Here is a 19,243-nt window from a genome sequence, read left to right on the forward strand (position 1 = left end):
CCAATTGGTGAACACAAACCTTTTTGGAAGCCATTTTCATTTAATAGTACATGATTTTTTTTTCAATATTTCCCCTAGAGCAACAAAACAAAATAGCAATATTTTTATCTCACTTTGCATTAATTTTAATGAAGATGGGGATTTAATTCCGGGGTGCAAATTTAGAGTGAATACAGATACAGTGCGTTGATTAAGTAATAAACCTACAAACTGAATTTCAAGACTCACCACAGAAGTACTCTGAGTTCATAGACTCAGGGGTCTTCAGGAAGGAGTAGGTTAAGAAGGCCTTGTGGTAGGCATTCATCTCCTGGCTGTTCAGGTCGACTTCAGGGCAGCTGGGCAGATATGAACCAAAGGTGGCCAATGAGATGAACTTCATCAGCTCTACGTTGGGGATGTAGCCAAAGCTGCAGTCGTAGGAGTACGCACCGCCAACCTGAGAAGGGACGAAGATTAGACTTTTAAATAACTGCCTAAATATGTCGAAAAGATAAAAATAAAAAGAATCTACCCACAAATACAAATGCAGCATACACTTATAAGCACACAATGCAGACCACTGACAACTCTGTCTCGTAAATATTTTTGGCATTCCATTTGAAAAAGGAACCAACACACATAACAAACAAAGTCAGAGGTGCAAACATCCAGATGTTATCATCCTTACCTGCACAAAGGAGCAGGCGATGGTTCCACTCCTGAGCTGGTTGAGCAGGGTTTCACACACGGCTACATCAGGAACACTAGTCACTCCATCTGTGATTATGATGATGCCTGAAACACACACAAATTCAATGAGGAGTGTGATAAAGTCACATGATATGCTTCTGTTGAGTAAAAGTTCAATTTCTCCCGACTATGATGAAATGTAATCTGTAAATGAACATCTGGCCCTGGTGTATTAAGAGTTAAGTCAAACATACCCGCACTGGAGTTTGGGGGCAGCAGCTGAAGGGCCAGGATGCCCTGGCGCACCATGCTGACGAGACCCATATCGGCGGACACCATGGAAATGCCCTGCTTTCTGTGGGGCTGGTCATCCAGGCTGTTACCATGGAGACTTGAACTTTGGACTGGGTCCACAGACTAAAGACAAAGGGAAAAACAGATGCGTTGGTGGATATCTTCATCAACACTGAAGAAAAACAAATACACATGATGTGATGTCACACTCTGACATAACCACCACAGACAGTCTGTTCACCCTGCTGCCATCTGGCAAAAGGTACACAAGTACCACTGCCATAACACCAGACTACAAAACAGCTTCTCCCTCAAGCTGTGAGACCCCTCAACACTCCACCATACATAAGAATTCATTTTTATGACTTATTAATTCATCCACTTATGTAATTCTTGTTATGTGAGCAGCATAAAGAAAGTACAACTCACATTTTGCTGTACAAGCCTGTGATGTAGAATTATAAATAAAATACCCTTGTACCATTACACCAACGGTAATGGTAACATCAGGCTGTTAGTTAAGGCTTGGCAAGTAATGGATTACATGTAATAGGATTACATCATCAGGATACAAAAAAGGTAACTGTATTCTACTACAGTAACAAAAAAATAAGACATAGTTAAAATAAATATTATACTACCATGTGCTGTGTACACACATTACAACGTATGGAGTCTCAAGACCACTCTTGAGTGAAAACATCTAATTTAAAGCAATTTTTCCAGGTAAGGTAACATTAGCTTTACAGACCAACCGCTAATATTAGCTACACAGACTAAATGCTAACTTTAGCTACATAGACCAAATGTTAGCTTCACAGACCAACCGCTAATGTTAGCTACACAGACCAACCGCTAACGTTAGCTACACAGAACAACTGCTAATGTTAGCTTCACAGACAAACACTAACATTAGCTAAACAGAACAACCACTAAGGTTAGCTACACAGACCAACCACTAACATTAGCTACACAGACCAACCACAAATGTTATCTACACAGACCAACCACTAACATTAGCCACACAGACCAACTGCTAATGTTAGCTACACAGACCAACCACTAACATTAGCTACACAGACCAACCACTAATGTTATCTACACAGACCAACCACTAACATTAGCCACACAGACCAACTGCTAATGTTAGCTACACAGACCAACCGCTAACATTAGCTACACAGACTAACCACTAATGTTAGCTACACAGACCAACCGCTAACATTAGCCACACAGACCAACTGCTAATGTTAGCTTCACAGACAATTCTTACGTTAGCTACACAGACCAGCCGCTAACATTAGCTACACAGAGCAACTACTAACATTAGCTACACAGACCAACCACTAACATTAGCTACACAGACCAACCACTAACATTAGCCACACAGACCAACTGCTAATGTTAGCTTCACAGACAATTCTTACGTTAGCTACACAGACCAGCCGCTAACATTAGCTACACAGACCAACTACTAACATTAGCTACGCAGACCAACCGCTAACATTAGCTACACAGACCAACTGCTAATGTTAGCTTCTGAGACAATTCTTACGTTAGCTACACAGACCAGCCGCTAACATTAGCTACACAGAGCAACTACTAACATTAGCTACGCAGACCAACCACTAACATTAGCTACACAGACCAACCACTAACATTAGCCACACAGACCAACTGCTAATGTTAGTTTCACAGACAATTCTTACGTTAGCTACACAGACCAACCACTAACATTAGCTACACAGACCAACTGCTAATGTTAGCTTCACAGACAATTCTTACGTTATCTACACAAACCAACCACTAACATTAGCTACACAGACCAACTGCTAATGTTAGCTTCACAGACAATTCTTACGTTATCTACGCAGACCAACCACTAACATCAGCCACACAGACCAACTGCTAATGTTAGCTTCTGAGACAATTCTTACGTTATCTACACAAACCAACCACTAACATTAGCTACACAGAGCAACTACTAATGTTAGCTACACAGACCAAACCCATTTATTTTAAATGAGATCTGTTGTTTCATTACCATCTTTACAAGATATTTTTTGGTACAATGTAAAATCTGTTGATGAACACTTACCTGCTCATGCTGCTGATTTAAGACTTGTGCTATGTTGCTCTCCACTGCTCTGAGCTGCTGATAGATGTGATGCAGGAACTCATCCAGGTCTGTTCTATCAAGCTGACAGCCCTGTACCAAAACCTGCAGGGGGGGGGATCAAGGTCATCAGAGAACTGTGACAACATGTAAAAATAAATCAGGGCTCTACATATGAATTCATTTATAAAAAATAGTGCCAGTAGGAATTTTCTGAGCTGTTCGTAAACACATAAGGGCATCAAATACCAACATTTTTGGCCTGGGAATTAAATGTGAGCCCAGTCAAAAAAAAGGGGGGGTGTAACCAACTGAGAAAGCTGGTAGCACCAGTGTGGAGCTCTGCTTGAAGGCATTAATCTTAGATCATCCATTCCAAGGCTCCTGGGAATGTTCTGGACATTTGAATATTTTGTAAAACACCAGTTCACAAAAACAGAATGATGTGAAAGCTGCTGTAATGACCTGATGGGAGGTGAGGCCAATAATTGATGAATATGCCAAGATGGTGACGAAGATCTTCGGCTTGAAAAATTGATCGGTTCCAGGGACTTGAAACGGTTGAGCGAGACCAGCCAGACACCTGGACAAGGCGTGAAACACTTCGTCGAAGATCATCTCTCCTGTGCTGTCATCCTGCACAACAGAACACAAAAATACACCTCAAATACAAAACAGAGAATTCATTCTGTGCTCAGTCATCTCTGAAGCAGGTTAACGTCCATACAACTGTGAAACTGAAAAAAAATCTTATAACATTGTGTACAGAATAATGAAGTAACAGATTACATGTAACAGGATTACATAGTTCAGATACAAAAAAGGCAACTGCATTTCACTACAGTTAGATATTACAGATACATTTAGGAAAAATGGGAATTTGGGAGGATTGCAATTTTAAAATACATTTCAAAATAAAGAAGAATGCAGTGCATACACATTACAAGCTGATGTGGGAAGTAACTACATACAAATACATTGTTACTACACTAAAATAGATTTTTCAGGTATCTGTACTTTACTTGAGTATTTATTTTCAGACAACTTTTCACTTTTACGCCCTACATTTTAATACAAATATCTGTACTTTCTACTCCTTACATTTTCAACACAGGCTCATTACTTTCGTTTCATTACACATCTGTGGGTAATTATTAATTATTTTTATTTTGCATCATTGCATGCTGTTTTCCCAACATCAGACCAAACACAGAAAAGACGATTCCTAGAAACAATGTAAATGACAAGAAGAAAAACACCATAAAAGATATAAGACGAAAATGATGTAACAAGATGAAAAAGATGAGAACAATGTAGCAAGACAAAAACAATGTTAAAGACTTCACACAAAACCAACATAACAAGACAAAACTAACATAAGAGGACATGAAACCAAATCAATGTAACAAGATGTAACAAGACAAAAACAACATAACAAGACTTTAGAAGACAAAAACAAAAAAAAGACGTAAGAAGATGAAAATGACATAGCATGGTGTAAGACAACAAAAACATAAGATGTAAAAAGATGAAAATGACGTAACAAGACAAAAACAACAAAACAAGATGTAAGAAGACAGAAGATGTACCAGACAGAGAGAGAGACTCAAAAAGGTGAGGTTCAGGTAGCTTTACACAGAAACAGCTGGTAGTAATGAGGACTGCTTTTTACTTTTAGAATTTGTGTCCATTGCAGAGCCTGTACTTTTTCACTTTTACAGCAGTAAAGAAGTTGAATCAATATTTCTACTTTCACCAGTCTTTTTTTAAACACAAATAACTGTACTTTTACTTGAATATATGTTCAGTTTCGTCGCCTCTGATCACAAGTCTCACAACACCATTGTGGTCTCCATGGCCTCCAGTGGAAAAAAAAAAATCACTGGGTGGAAATTCCACCATCATTTTGTCACAGTAAAGTGACAGTTCTGCCTTCAACTCAGAAAGTACCTCCTATTACCCAAGAACTCAATATCTAATTTAAAGAAACATTTACTGGTAAAACCAACGGCTTTGGGACTGTGGGTGGTGATGCTGGTGCTTGGGATGGTGCATGCAGCTTAACCCAATTTTGTCAGAGGTTACTGCGAGGACATTTTTGCAAAACTCCTGAGAAATGTTCTCTAGAAAAAAACAAAATTGGTTATATGTCATCCAGACTAACACAGTGACATGGGTTACTGTGTTAAACCTGCTCTTGCAGTCAATCATCACCAGCTGGTCAAATCAGCAAACAAGTTAGCAACCCTTAAAGTGTGTTTACGTCTTACCACAATCCCTGTGGAGGGGCTGAGGTCCAGCTCGATGATGAAGCGGTATCTCCGGGCAAGGAAGGTGGCCCGAGTGGATGGCATCAACATGTAGGGGTACATGGTGGGGGGGAAATCCGGCTGCCATCCTTTAGGTAAGATGCTCAGCAAGTCCAGCTCATTCTCAGAGTTCAGCTGGAGATGAAGGGAGAGTCAAACAGGACATCAGTAACACATTCAGTACATTTATATAGTGCTAATTTCTTTTGCTATTACTTTTTTAAACTTTAAACTTTAAACTAAACGTGTCAAACTCAGGGCCTGCAGCTGCGGGCCAAATCCGGCTCAGCATGAGAACAGGAAAAAGGAAGTAAGAGGCAGTCTTAACTCACCAGTTCAGGCTTTGAGGCCGGCCAGATGACTTGGTTAAGTTTGCCAAGGAACCACGCAAGACGTACATTCCTAGAGATCCGATACTCCTCCTTCATCAGCAGGTAGATCTGGTCAGCCTCCTCCACCTTATGATAACAAACATATAGATAGCACACTAAAGTCTAACGTTCACAGTATGAATGCATGATAATATCAACACATCATTAATATCAGCCAATCGAGGCTTTAAAATGAAATATCAGTATCAGCCCAAAATGAATATTTCTGCTAGTATGACAGCTGATAATATCAAGCTCTTAGAGCTGCGACAATCAATTGATTAATTGCCAACTATTTTAATAATCAATTAATTGGTTTGTTAGTTTTTTTAAGAAAAAATTCTCTGATTCTACTTCTTAAATGTGAATATTTTCTAGATTCTTTCCTCCTCTATGACAGTAAACTGAATATCTTTGGGGTGTGGCCAAAACAAGACACCTGAGGACATCATCTTGGGCTGATTGACATTTTTCACAATTTTCTGACATTTTAAAACAATCAACAATTGATCGAGTAATCAAGTAAATAAATATTAGCTACATTATACAGCATTTGATTTAACCTTCACATGATTTCCTTGCTTGCGAAATTAAATAGCTGCAAAAATATGTCTTCAGGTCTTTAATGAATATCGAATTTCACTGCTTAACAAGTATTATCTCCAACCCAAATTCCACTTTCATAAAGTATTGTATTTTACTTTGAAAAAGCATCATATTTTAAGTGAGTCATCACAACAACAGTGGGCATAATAATGTGTTAGAGACTTGATGTTCTCTGTGATTAGATGGGGAAAGTGCAAAAATCTGTATTGATATTGACAATCAGTCAAAATGAGTTGGAAAATATCAACAAAGTGGATGCTAGCAAAAATGAAATGTAGTGCATCCCTAGTGCTCAATTATGAGAACACAGAACACTGCATTTAGCCTCTACATGCTTTAACACCAAACCCCATTTGATAATTTGGCAATTTTAATATCTAACACGTTTCCATGGTTGCAAAATTAAACAGCTGCAAAAATATGATTTCTAACCTTTAATGAATATTGTTATTCCCGGCTAAACCAAGTATCATCTTCGTCAAATTAATTTCCACTGTCAGAAACAGTCTTCCTGCTTGACAGCTCATGTAGAAACTCTACGCCAAGTTCACCAAAACACCTAACCAACTTACAAAACGTCAAATAAAATGTAATACATTAAATACATGCTCACTATTGAAAAAGTGAACACTAATTCTTTTATTAGGTTAATTCGGCTAATTTGGTGTTGGGTTAAAACCTTTACCGCTATTTTTCGTGTGCATCATGTGGACACTGTCCTGACAGAAACAGGAAACCTTCTCAACTTAAATGTAGCTCGACACCTGACTAACGTGGCTCGTGCAGCTTGTTATTGCTAGCTGCTGAGCTAACGCACAGCTAACACAAGTCTCTGTACGTACAGAGCTGTCGGAGCACGGCTCTATTTACTAACGACTGCTTTCATTGTGTTTCAGTTTCAACAGGACTTTGTCAGCTCCTGACTGTTAGGGCAAACATCAAAATGAACTGACAAATGTGCACTATTTTCCCAAACAGTGCAGCCCCTGTTGTTCTTTACTGCACATTAAAGCTACTGTTACCTCATTGTCCTGTCTCTCTGCCATGCCGTGTAGAGCATAGGGACTGCAGGGATGTCGGCGAGCCTCACAGGACGAATATTTGCTTGGCTTTGTGCTAAATAATCTCTCCTAGTACTTGTTTATCATCTGTCTTGTCTATTGATCAAGTGCTTGTAAAGCAGTGTCATCCTGACAGGGTGACAGCGTTTACAGCTTCCGGTTAAGTCTTTCAAAATAAAAGACATTGAATGACAAAACATGCGTAATTCAAATACTGTCTTCAGCTGCAACGATTAATCGATTATTAATTCATTTTTTAATTAATTGCAAACTTTTTGGATAATTGATTAATCTGTTTGAGTATTTTATTTTTTTTTTTACAAAAAATAGAAATATTTGATTCCTGTTTCTAAAATGTGAAGATATTTTGGTTTCTTTACTCCTCTTTGACAGTTAATGGAACTGGTTGTGGACAAAACAAGACATCTGATGACATCATCTTGGGCCTTAGGAAACACTGATCGACATTTTTCACAATTTTCTGAAATTAATCGACCGTGAAAATAATTGTTAGTTGCAGCCCTAATATTTTCATCTCTTATCTCTTTAACTGATTTGATAAGATAGGGCTTGGCATTTTGACATGTCCTAGAATAGTTTTCAGCAATGCAATGAAAGATGGCTGAATTCTGTTTAGCTGTTCTCAGGGTCCTGGTGCTGTGTAACCTGGTTTACTGTCAATCTGTCAAGTCTTATGCTTACTGAGACACTTGAACAGAACAGAGGTGTTGCTAATGTTAAGAGTTACACCTGTACTTTTTCCACTATGGCAGGGGTTGAGAGGGTTTGGTTAAAAATGTATTCCAATACAGTTAATTACCTGTTTAAAAATGTAATCCAGATATGGTGAATTTATTTAGCCTAATATAGTATTTTAAGGGCTGCAACTATTGATCGATCATTTTTGTTGGTGATATAACTCTTGCAGTTTCTAAAGTTTTTCTTTTTTTTAACTGAGGGTATTTTAAAACATTCACACTATTATTTTTCTTATTTTCACGTTTTTGTCTTGAGGATTTCTTTCAGGGGTGGAAGTAAATAATTACAAATACTCAAATTACTGTAATTAAGTAGTTTTTTGGGGTACTTGTATTTTTATGACTAGATTTTCAAGGTTCTACTTTTACTTGTATTTAAGTATACATTACAAGATGTAATCTATTTAGTTACTTTTAAAATCATAGTTGAGGACTGCGTACAATTTGAATTAATATCCAAACCTTAATCTGCATTTTAATAGCCAATCAGGTGATCTGATCACAAACGGGCAAATGAAAACAATTACATACAAATGAAAAAACAAGAGAAAACACTGCAGCAGCACACATTTGGATTAAGGATGTTAATGATTAATCATTAATTGATGAATTTCCATTAAGAATTTAAGTGTATTCATGAATATTTAATCAATAGTCATGGCAGAAATTACATCTTCTCTTTTTGTGTGGTGGTGGAGCCATTTGTTGGATAAGGAAAATTAAACTTAGACTTGAAATGAGAAAAAAATGAAATAAGGAAAAAAATAATTTGGTATCTTATAAAGTATAAATCATTAACCAGTTGTTAGCATTTTAACTATTGATTAAGTAAAATGCACAAAATTTGCAAGCCTAGTTTTTTAGAGGTGACTGTGACAGTGGTCAGAAGTAACTAAAACTCTTCATAGTTTTTGAGACAAATACTTTGTACTTTTGCTGAAGTATATTTCTAACGCCAGTACTTTTACTTGCAATTGAGTGCTATTTTAGGAATGTGACAGTACTTGTACTTGAGTACAGATTTTCAGTACTCTTTCCGCCACCGATTTCTTTCTTTCTTTTTGTATCTAACCATATTAGGTGTCCTTACGGTTTGGTATGCACGCTTTATGAGCTTTTATTTTGAAATGAAATTCGTTAAACTTCCGTGGGTCTTGTTTTTAAGCGGCATGTGATCCGGAAGCGTCACCACTTCTCTTTTTTTTTCTGCGGGACAAACAGCAGACAGCTGACTAGACAACTAAGAAGTGAAAGACTGCTAGAGTAACTGATTTAACATGAGACAGTCAGCCTCTGGACTGGTAAAGTAGTAACGAAATCACATTAAAATATGCAATAATACACCGTTATTTCTATACGTGTTTTGTTCATTTTTACCACTTCTGACTAATATTTGACTGCCTTTAATTATCCTATATGTTTGGATAAATTTGCCCAGAGTTTAGCCTCCCAGGTAACTCTTGCTCACCACCGTCAGATCCCCTCTCTAAATATTTAGGCACCTCTCGTAGAAGGTAATAGACAGACATGGACATGAATTGTATCACCACAGATATACAACACTAGATTTTAAGTGTGTCATGCTTGTTCTGGAAGGGTGGTAGGATGACACTCGAGAGACTCATGAAAGTGCCAGTGAAAGAGAGAAAATCTCCATAGTAAATCATAATTATGAGATTAAAAAATCTTAATTATCCAATAAAATGCCATAATTATGAGGGAAAACGTCGAAATTAGGAGATAAAAGCAATAAGATAAAAAGTCATAATTAGTTAGTTAAAAAAAATCAAAATGATGAGTTGTAGAGCTATAATTATGAGATTAAAAGAGTCAAAATTAGAAGATTAAAAAAATCGAAATTATTAAATTATGAGTGGAAAAAGAAAGAAATGAAAAGACAAAAAAGTCGTATGTTAAAAAAATCGCAATTATGAGAGAGCACGTAAAGCACAGTAAATATGAAGATATAAATGAATGAAATAATAATCTCCTGATGAAGATTCTTATGATGAGCTTCTGATGACATGACAACTAACATGAGATTTAAAAAAAAAAAAAAGTCATAAGTATGAGATTACTTTTTTTTTTTTTAATCTCATAACCAATATCCATTTCCATATAATTTTGGGGAAAAAAAGCCACAGGGAACTACTGGTGAGGGGCCAAAGGGGATCATTTGGCGACGGAGCCACAGGCTGGATGGTGTGCTGCCTGGCAGGTAAATCGCGGGTGGAAAAAGCAGTGCGGTTCAGTGTCTCATGTTGATTACGTCAGGCTAAGCGCGACGAAAAGCCGTCTTCTCCACGCTGTTTATTAGGCGGTGGGAGGTATGTGTTTTTAACTCGATTTTCTCGCTCAGTGTGTGTTATATGATGGAGAAAAAAGGTTCAAACTCGTTCGGGAAGAAACCCAAACCCCCGAAGATGAAAGATGGCGCCGACCCCGTGAAAAACTTTGAGAAATGGAAGAAAAAATACAGCAAGACGAAGGCACGAGTGAAGCAAGAGAGATCTCAGAAGAAGAAGCCGGAGTGGCAAGTGGAGAGGGAGTATATCGAGCGGCTGGTCAGCAGGTACGGAGACATCAACGTTAAAGAGGCCGTCAAGTTCTCAGACTTCCCCATCTCGAAGAAGACCCTGCTGGGTCTGCAGGAGGCCCAGTACCGACAGCCCACAGAGATCCAGAGACAGACCATCGGCTTCGCCCTGCAGGGGAAAGATGTCCTCGGTGCAGCTAAGACTGGCTCAGGGAAGACTCTGGCCTTCCTGATCCCGGTGCTGGAGTGTCTGTACCGGCAGCAGTGGACCTCCATGGACGGCCTGGGTGCTCTCATCATATCCCCCACCAGAGAGCTCGCCTATCAGACCTTTGAAGTTCTCCGCAAGGTGGGCAAGAACCATGAGTTCTCTGCAGGACTCATCATTGGAGGGAAGGACCTGAAGACAGAGTCAGAGAGGATCCACCACACCAACATCGTCATCTGCACCCCGGGTCGGCTGCTCCAGCACATGGACGAGACAGCCACCTTCCACGCCTCCGACCTCCACATGCTGGTCCTGGATGAGGCCGACCGCATCCTGGACATGGGCTTTGCAGACACGCTCAACGCCATCGTGGAGAACCTCCCCAAGACCAGGCAGACGCTGCTGTTCTCAGCCACGCAGACCAAATCGGTTAAAGACCTGGCCCGGCTCAGCCTCAAGGACCCAGAGTATGTTTGGGTCCACGAGAAGGCCAAGTTCAGCACACCGGCCACGCTGGAGCAGAGCTATGTGGTATGCGAGCTCCACCAGAAGGTCAACATGCTCTACTCGTTCATCAGGAACCACCTGAAGAAGAAGATCATCGTCTTCTTCGCCTGCTGCAAGGAGGTGCAGTACCTGTTCCGGGTAATGTGCCGTCTCAGGCCCGGCATCCCCGTCCTGGCTCTGCACGGCAAGCAGCAGCAGATGAAGAGGGTGGAGGTCTACAATGACTTCCTCAGGAAGCAGAACGCCGTCCTCCTCGCTACAGACATCGCCGCCAGAGGCCTGGACTTCCCTGCCGTCAACTGGGTGCTGCAGTTCGACTGTCCTGAAGACTCTGACACCTACATCCACAGGGTGGGCCGGACGGCCAGGTACAAGGAGGGGGGAGAGGCCCTGCTGCTGCTGCTCCCCTCGGAGGAGAAGGGCATGGTGAGCCAGCTACAGGAGAAGAAGGTCCCCATCAACAAGATCCAGGTGAGTCCTCACACTAGAGCTGCAACTCGTGATTATTTTCACTGTCAATTAATCTTGGGATCATTTTCTCCATTAATTGATTAATACTGTTGCAGTCTTAACAGTTAAAAAATGGGTACTGACATGTGCAGCACAGAAATGTACGTCTACGCGTTTAGACCTATTTTCCAAGTCATTTTAGTAACAATTATTTTCATACATGATCAGTCTGTTGATCATTTTCGCCATTAATCAGTTAGTTGTTTGGGCCATAAAATGTCAGAAAATGGTGAAAAATGTTCAACCTTTACTGTTAAAATAGACATTTTTGGGCCTAATCAGGAGAACTGTCTGGAGCTGCAACTGTTAAATTCTGTATTTTCCTCTGTGACTTTTATTTTATTTTATTTTATTGATTTTGTATCAAAATCTCAATACTGAAGTCCATTTCCACCAGTGACAGGAAAAAAATATCCCCATGCTAAGTCATGATTATGAGATAAAAAAGTTCAAATTCTGAGCTAAAAAGCAATAATTATTATTTTTTAAAAAGTTCAAATTATGAGAAAAAGTCATAATTATGAGATTAGAAAATGGAAGTTATATGATAAAAAAGTTGAAATTATGAGTGTAGTGACTTGATTTGTCAAAACAAAATTCAAAAATGGCTCAATGAGATAAAAGTCAAAAACTGTTAATCAGTGTGTCCTTAAGTCCAAGATGACGTCCTCAAATGTCTTACTTTGTCCACGACTCACAAGTTTTTCAGTTTACCGTCAGAGAGGAGAGAAGAAACCATAAAATATTGACTTGAAACGATTACTGTATCATCAAAATAGATGCAGATTAATTTAACAGTCGATTAATAATAGATTAATCATTGCAGCTCTAAGTGTTTTATGTTTGTTGTTAGGTTTATTCATTTGTTCATTTGTTCCATCCTTTGTTGTGTGTAATTTATTGATTGATTTAAAGAAAAAAGTGGTGAAATTTACACCCAGTGAGACATTTTTTCACTAGAGGTCATGATAATGAATTGGCAGCTGTGTGTAAACTGTGAATGGTAGGATATCGTTCAATATTTTAAAATTGTAATCCTACTAATAATCCCTGTTTACTAAATGTATTCCTAATTAATATTTGCAACTGTAATGGATTGTATCCAGATTATGTTTCATGTAATCTGTTACTCCCAGAGCCTGATTACAACACAGACCTACACATCTGAGTGTCACAACAGCAGCAGAGCAGAACACAACATGTGTATTTATTCATTGTGTGATTAATTGCAGGTGAACACAGAGAAGCTGCAGAACGTGCAGCAGAAGCTGGAGGCCTTCCTGGCCCAGGAGCAGGAGCAGAAGGAGAGAGCTCAGAGGTGTTTTGTTTCCTACCTGCGCTCCGTCTACCTGATGAAGAACAAAGAGGTGTTTGACGTGTTTAAACTCCAGATTCAGGAGTACGCCCGCTCTCTGGGCCTTGCCGTGGCTCCCAGGGTGCGCTTCTTAAACAAAGCTCAGGCACAGAAAGCCGAGAGAGCAGGACAGAGAGAGGCAGAGCAGTCTGAAGAGGAGGAGGAGGAGGATGAGGACGAGGACAAGGAGCTGAGGAGCTTCAAGGCCCAGCTGAGAGGAGACGACGCTGAGGAAGGGAATCAGAGCTCAGAAGATGAAGAGGAAAGTGATGAAGAGGAGGTGAATCAGCCCAAGGCACGACTTTTGGACGCAGATGACGACGATGAGGACGACGATGATCTGCGAGACTTGGACCTGCTGACGGTCAAAAGAAAGGACGTCTTCAACCTGACAGAGGAGGAGGAGAGTTCGGAGGAACCCGCCACAAGCTCCAAGACGAAAAAGCAAAAGGAGACAAAGTTCAAAGAAGCTAAAAAAGCCCTCAAGAGGAACTTCCAACTCAACACCAAAGTGTCTTTCAGCGAGGAGGGCAAGGCCGTGCAGCTGTGGCCGCCGGTCCAACGGGCGGTGACTGGTGGTGACGAGGAAGACGAGGAGGACGAGGTTTCAGGCATCAATCTGGAGAAGGCCAGGGAGAGGCTGAAACAAGAGGACCAGTTCGACAAGCAGGAACACAGCCGCAGAGTGAAACTCAAGCACAGAGAGAAGAGGCTGAAGGCCAAGGCAGCCAGGAGGGAGGCCAGCAAGAAGAAACCCGACGATGACGAGGAGGAGGACGAGGTGGTGGCCTACCTGGCCAATCAGAGCGAAGACGAGTTTGACCCCAGCACCCTGCCGGACCCTGACAAGGTGCGCTCCGAGGGGGAGGACGACGATGATGATGAGGATGAGGAGATAAGGTCTGCTAAAAGACACCACAGCAGTGAAAGCAGCGATGAGGAAGGGGAGGAGCTCACAGCAGGGAAGAGGAAGAAAATCAGGCAGGAAGATGAGGAGCACACAGCCCTGGACACTGGCCTCTCTCTGGCCGAGGATGAGGAGTTAGTCTTACATCTGCTGGGAGGACGCAGGTAGAGACAACAGAGATGGACTGCAAATATTATGAACAGAAGTTAAATGTCAAAAAAGTCCCAAGTTTGATTGAACACAACCTCTGATCTATTACTGATTATTAAAGGTGAACCAGCAGATGGTGTTAAATGAGCCCTGTGGAGTTTTCTTGTAAACAAACAAAACTGATGTTGGCTACAAAAACGATTATTTTCATCATTGACTAATCTGTCAATTGTTTTCTCAATTAATTAATTAGTTGTTTGGTCCATAATATGTCAGAAAATGTTGATCAAAGTTCAAGATGACGTCCTCAGATGTCTTGTTTTGTCCACAACTCTTAACTTCTACTTCTTGAAGTACTCAAATCAATTATCAAAATAGTTGGCGATCAATTAAATGATCCATAACCCAGTTAATTGTTGCTCAACTGAGGGCTGTGCTATAAAGGAGGCTCAACACAGCCACGCTTTCTTTGTATGAGCTGATCAGAGATAACAGGTATCACAACGGTGGTTATTGACTTGCTTTGTTAAAGGGATAGTTCACCTAAAAAATTAAAATTCAGTCATTCTCTACTCACCTTCACGCCGATTGCAGGTCAGGTTTAGTTTTTTAGTCCACAAAACACTGCTGAAGTTTCACCAGAAAACAGTGTTGCAGAATCTCCTAAACAGTTTTCAAATGTAAAAAAAAAACAACTAAAAAACCCAAAAGTGCCTCTATACTGCTTGTCTGATGTAATCCAAGTCTCCTGAAGCTCCATCATTGTTCTGGAGGTTCTGCCACGCTGTTGTCCTGTGAGATAATGACAGAATTTTCATTTTTGGGTGAACTATCCCTTTGACCTGACTGTGCTTAGTCACATAAAAAGGAGTGACACTGTTCCTGCTAATAAGACAAGAGAAGAATGCTGGTTACTGATTGACTTAATGAGCTCTTAATAACTGTGTTTTTTCAACAAAAAATATGCATCTTGTGCCTCTAAGGACCCCCAAAATATAAGAAACTGCCATCTGCTCTTGTTCTTGCTCGCTCCCCCTTTTAGAAAATGCGAGTTCCAAGAACACCAGACAGATTTGCCTCCTCTAATGTTGTCACAAAGGGCTTAGCACAACCTCTAGATAGGTGAATGTCCTATCCACCTGAATACCTAGTGAATCACAGTGGGCGGTGCCTGCTGCCCTGAGCAGGGAGCTGACCAATCAGAGCAGACTGGGCTTCTCAGGAGAGGAAGACAGGAGCTAAAACAGTGTTTCAGACAGAGGGTGAATAAATGAACTCTATAAGAAAATGTGTTTTTTGAACATTTAAAGCCTGTAAATCTATTCTAGAGCCCCAAAATAAAAATCTGCTCTACCCTTTAAGCAGATTTAAACATGATGCCCTTGGTCTCAGACATGGAAATCACAGTATTTTCTGTGAAAATTAAGATAGACTCATCAGTGTTCGGAGCTGCAGTATCAGCAGTGCTAAACTAACTCAGCAGCAGATCAGGATCAAGCTTAAAAACGTCAGGCACAGTGTCTGCAGCTGTTTCATTATCGTTTTAGTGTGTGGGTGATGGATGCTGTGTAAAATTTAAAGTGTTAATATGACCTGAAGCCAACGGGGAAAAATGACTTTCTGCATCACCAAACTGCAGTTCCTGTGGCAACACCATGTACAGTTTATGCTGCTGGAATACGTTTTTTTATTGGGTGGATTTATGCACAGCCCAGCAGCTTTGCATATATAACGTCTTCCCTCGGTTTACGATCTGTGTTGCGCATAAAGAACATCATCAGGAAAAGAATTGGTGAAAGAGTGACGCTTTTACAGCTGAATCTGAAACTGAGCGTAACCTGCTCTGGATCAGGTTATGACTTCACCATCAGTTACCATGGTGATCTATCCAGGTTAAAAGACTGCCACCTTCGTGATGCTGAAAACTCATTAACCTCACTTTGTGGTACAGCCCTCTGAATTGCTTTGTGACAGATGTTTTGATATCAGTTTAACTTCCATGCTGTTGAATATTTTCTTGTGTTTGACTCTGCAGTCCACTGTCTGAACTCTGTTATCCTTCTCTCTCAAAGCTCTTGTTTATCAGCTCATTACCCTCCTCTTCAGAGGGACTGCAGGTCTTGTATTTAATGACATGTACTGAAGGCCTGACTTGTCTTTTCTTATGTTATCAAAGTAATTTAATGTCAGAGAAAGCTATCAACATTTTGGGATCAACTTGGAAATGGTTATGATTCTATTAAAGAATGTGTTGTTCGTTTAATGCTCAGTTTAATGGATTGAAATTGAATTTGACTCAGAGTCATGCCAGCAACACTCATTTCTGTGCATAATTTTAGGACTTTATGGATGCACGTCCGTGTGCATGGACCTGTTTTTCAAGGAAAGTCCTGTAATGATTCTTTTCAACAATTATTTTCATTATGGATTAATCTGTCAGCTATTTTCTCGATTAATCAATTAGTAATTTGGTCCATAACATGTCAGAAAATGGTTAAATTAGTTGACTTTGGTTCCCAAAGTCCAAGATGACGTGCTCAAATGTCTTGTTTTGTCCACAACTCAGAGATATTCAGTTTACTGTCAGAGAGGAGTAAAGAAACCTGAAAATATTCACATTAAGAAGCTGAAATCAGAGAATTTTGACTTTTTTTAATTAAAAAAAGACTCAAAACAATTAATTATCAAAATACATGCAGATTAATTTTAGTAGTTGATTAACAAGAGATTAATCATTACAGTTCTGTGTTTTATGTTGGTTAGGTTTATTAGTTTGTCCAGCTGTTTCTTCCTTTATTGTGCACAATTTATTGATTGATTAATTTCTAAAATTGTAATCCTTCTTATAATTCCCATTTTTACCAGATTTATCTGTAATCTAATTATGTCTGTTTTATCTGTAACTTTACTGGAATACAGTTACCTGGTTTTGTATCCAGATTACATAATCATGTTACATGTGATCTGTTACTCACCAAGCCTGGTTAAGAGCATTTGTAGACATAACAATAATTTTTTTATCTTATATATTTTTATTTTATTGTCCTTTGAGAGTTGCATCAGTCAGATTTAAAGCTCCATCTTGTAGGACACGTCTGTCCCCAGCAGGCGGCAGTAGAGTGACGCTGACGAACAGCCTGTCAGTCCCTCCACCTCAGTGCATACATACCTGCACTCCCCATTTTATTGGGAGACTCCCATTTTTCATTGCTCTCTCCTTGTCCTGGAGTCACCGTCCTCTGGTATTTCTCCCAATTTATGACAAATTTTCACAACTTCTTTCCCTTTTCTTTATCACAACCTGTTTCTGGCACAGTACAGTGTGTGTGTGTGCCCATCGTCCTCTGTCTGTGAGAGAAATGGAGAGAGCAATGTTGAGCCTGACACATGAAATAATTGCAAAAAAACTTAAAAAAAAAAAATCATTATTTGACCATTTGACAGAATAAAAAAGATTAGAATATTTTCTGCATCATATTTAAGACATTAGGTGTTCAAGTATTGTTCATGGCTTTTTGAAAATTTCAGTTGGTTTGGTTCTATTTTGTTCATACAGGAACCTTTTTATTTTTATATTTCAGTCGTCAAAAACAGCATGGTCAGCGAAAACTGAACAGGTCAGTGTAGCATACAATTATGAACAGTCACTTAAAAAGGCACATGCTCATAACTGCAACACTCAAGTGATTATAATGAGCAGGTTGCATAAGCAGAAATATCTAAATTTCTACTCTGAAATTCTTAAATTAGTTTGTTTTACAGTGTTGTCGTGATTTTTGTGAAATAATGCAGATTGAATCATGAAATTCAATAGAATAATGACTGCGTTATTCACAAATAAATGATCTTACATACAGTCTGTATCATATTTGATACAAACATTTTCAACATGATTTTACTATAAAACAAGGCACACAATATTAATTATAGGTTGTTTCACTGAAGTAAACATTCCTCTTGAAATATATTTCTTATTATATATATTGGATTTTGCATTCAGACACAGGCTGCTACCTGCAGTGCACTGATGATCCACCAGAGGGCAGCAGACATGTCTCAGATTGAGGTATTGATTATACTCAAGAAATCCTCAGATTTCAGATATCCCTGAAAGACGAAATCTTGTTTCTCACAGAAAGTTTTAAAGGAAATTGACAATTTTTTTTCTAACTGGCCTACTTTTGGAAACTGATTCGTAAGATATTCATTTTCGGTTTTACGGTAATCAAATTTGTAATTGGACTAGGCTAAATGCTGTGATCCCATTGTGTTTCCCAGTCACTTAAAGGCATCTGGGAAGTCGTTCTTAAAAACTGTTTGGAAAAGGGCAGGCACTTTCAATAAAAAACACTTGGCAGGTGATTGGATTGGATTGAGACGCCATTGTCTGTTCAAGATGAGTCACTTCTGTGGATGCTTCTTGCTGTCATCACAGCTAAAATCCACACCCACAGCTGCCAGTAGTCCTTCCTAGGATGCTGATTGGCTGCACCACTTTTGGTGTGGACACAAATGTATAACTTGAAGCCTGGTAAGATGGACTGTCCCCCAGCTGCGTCACAAGATAAGCATGAATTGGTTTGATTATACAAAGACTTGGTACCTGAATAAGTCAAAAATAGCCCATGACAGTTTTTTCATAATTTTCATAATACTCATCAGCCTCATTTTAAGAATTTCAGTCTTTCATTTTTTCGAGTATTAAAAGTTCAATTACAGAGGATTTTTTTTCTGAGCACATTACTTCTCTCAGTTATCTTATGCTTACGCTGTATAGTTAAAAAATTCCTAGGCTTGACCCTGCTGCTATGTGGACCCCCAGCCTCATGTCTGTGTAAAATGTGTCATTGTCAGCAGTCAGTGGGCCTCCTACAGTAACATTAT

At 39.5% G+C, this 19,243-nt stretch overlaps 2 protein-coding genes across 3 annotated transcripts in view; one reads left to right on the forward strand and one right to left on the reverse strand.

Annotated features, from left to right (window-relative positions):
- szt2 (SZT2 subunit of KICSTOR complex) overlaps positions 1-7,557 on the reverse strand; it is a 129,725-nt gene extending 122,168 nt beyond the window's left edge. For both annotated transcript variants that reach the window (XM_084722454.1, XM_084722453.1), the window contains exons 1-8: positions 7,391-7,557; positions 5,724-5,849; positions 5,353-5,526; positions 3,548-3,718; positions 3,065-3,187; positions 927-1,089; positions 671-777; positions 229-439 (exon numbers count right to left, since the gene is read on the reverse strand). In XM_084722454.1, coding sequence (XP_084578580.1) covers positions 229-439; positions 671-777; positions 927-1,089; positions 3,065-3,187; positions 3,548-3,718; positions 5,353-5,526; positions 5,724-5,849; positions 7,391-7,414 — 1,099 coding nt within the window. In that variant the 5' untranslated portion in view covers positions 7,415-7,557. The remainder of the gene's footprint in view (positions 1-228; positions 440-670; positions 778-926; positions 1,090-3,064; positions 3,188-3,547; positions 3,719-5,352; positions 5,527-5,723; positions 5,850-7,390) is intronic.
- Positions 7,558-10,457: 2,900 nt separating this feature from the next.
- Positions 10,458-14,506, forward strand: ddx10 (DEAD (Asp-Glu-Ala-Asp) box polypeptide 10). The gene is made up of 2 exons (XM_084722456.1): positions 10,458-11,909; positions 13,181-14,506. The coding sequence occupies exons 1-2, from the start codon at positions 10,557-10,559 to the stop codon at positions 14,375-14,377; spliced, it is 2,550 nt and encodes an 849-aa protein (XP_084578582.1). The 5' UTR covers positions 10,458-10,556; the 3' UTR covers positions 14,378-14,506.
- Positions 14,507-19,243: the final 4,737 nt, after the last annotated feature.

Source organism: Lutjanus erythropterus, chromosome 7, assembly GCF_056507025.1.
Source record: "Lutjanus erythropterus isolate fLutEry1 chromosome 7, fLutEry1.hap2, whole genome shotgun sequence".
In the NCBI taxonomy this organism is placed as follows: Eukaryota; Metazoa; Chordata; class Actinopteri; order Lutjaniformes; family Lutjanidae; genus Lutjanus; species Lutjanus erythropterus.

Bases quoted from the DNA above. Each gene is read 5' to 3' on its own strand.
- ddx10 (XM_084722456.1), top strand. From the start codon at position 10,557: ATGATGGAGAAAAAAGGTTCAAACTCGTTCGGGAAGAAACCCAAACCC. The intron at 11,910-13,180 runs GTGAGTCCTCAC...GATTAATTGCAG, and splicing joins TCCCCATCAACAAGATCCAG to GTGAACACAGAGAAGCTGCA.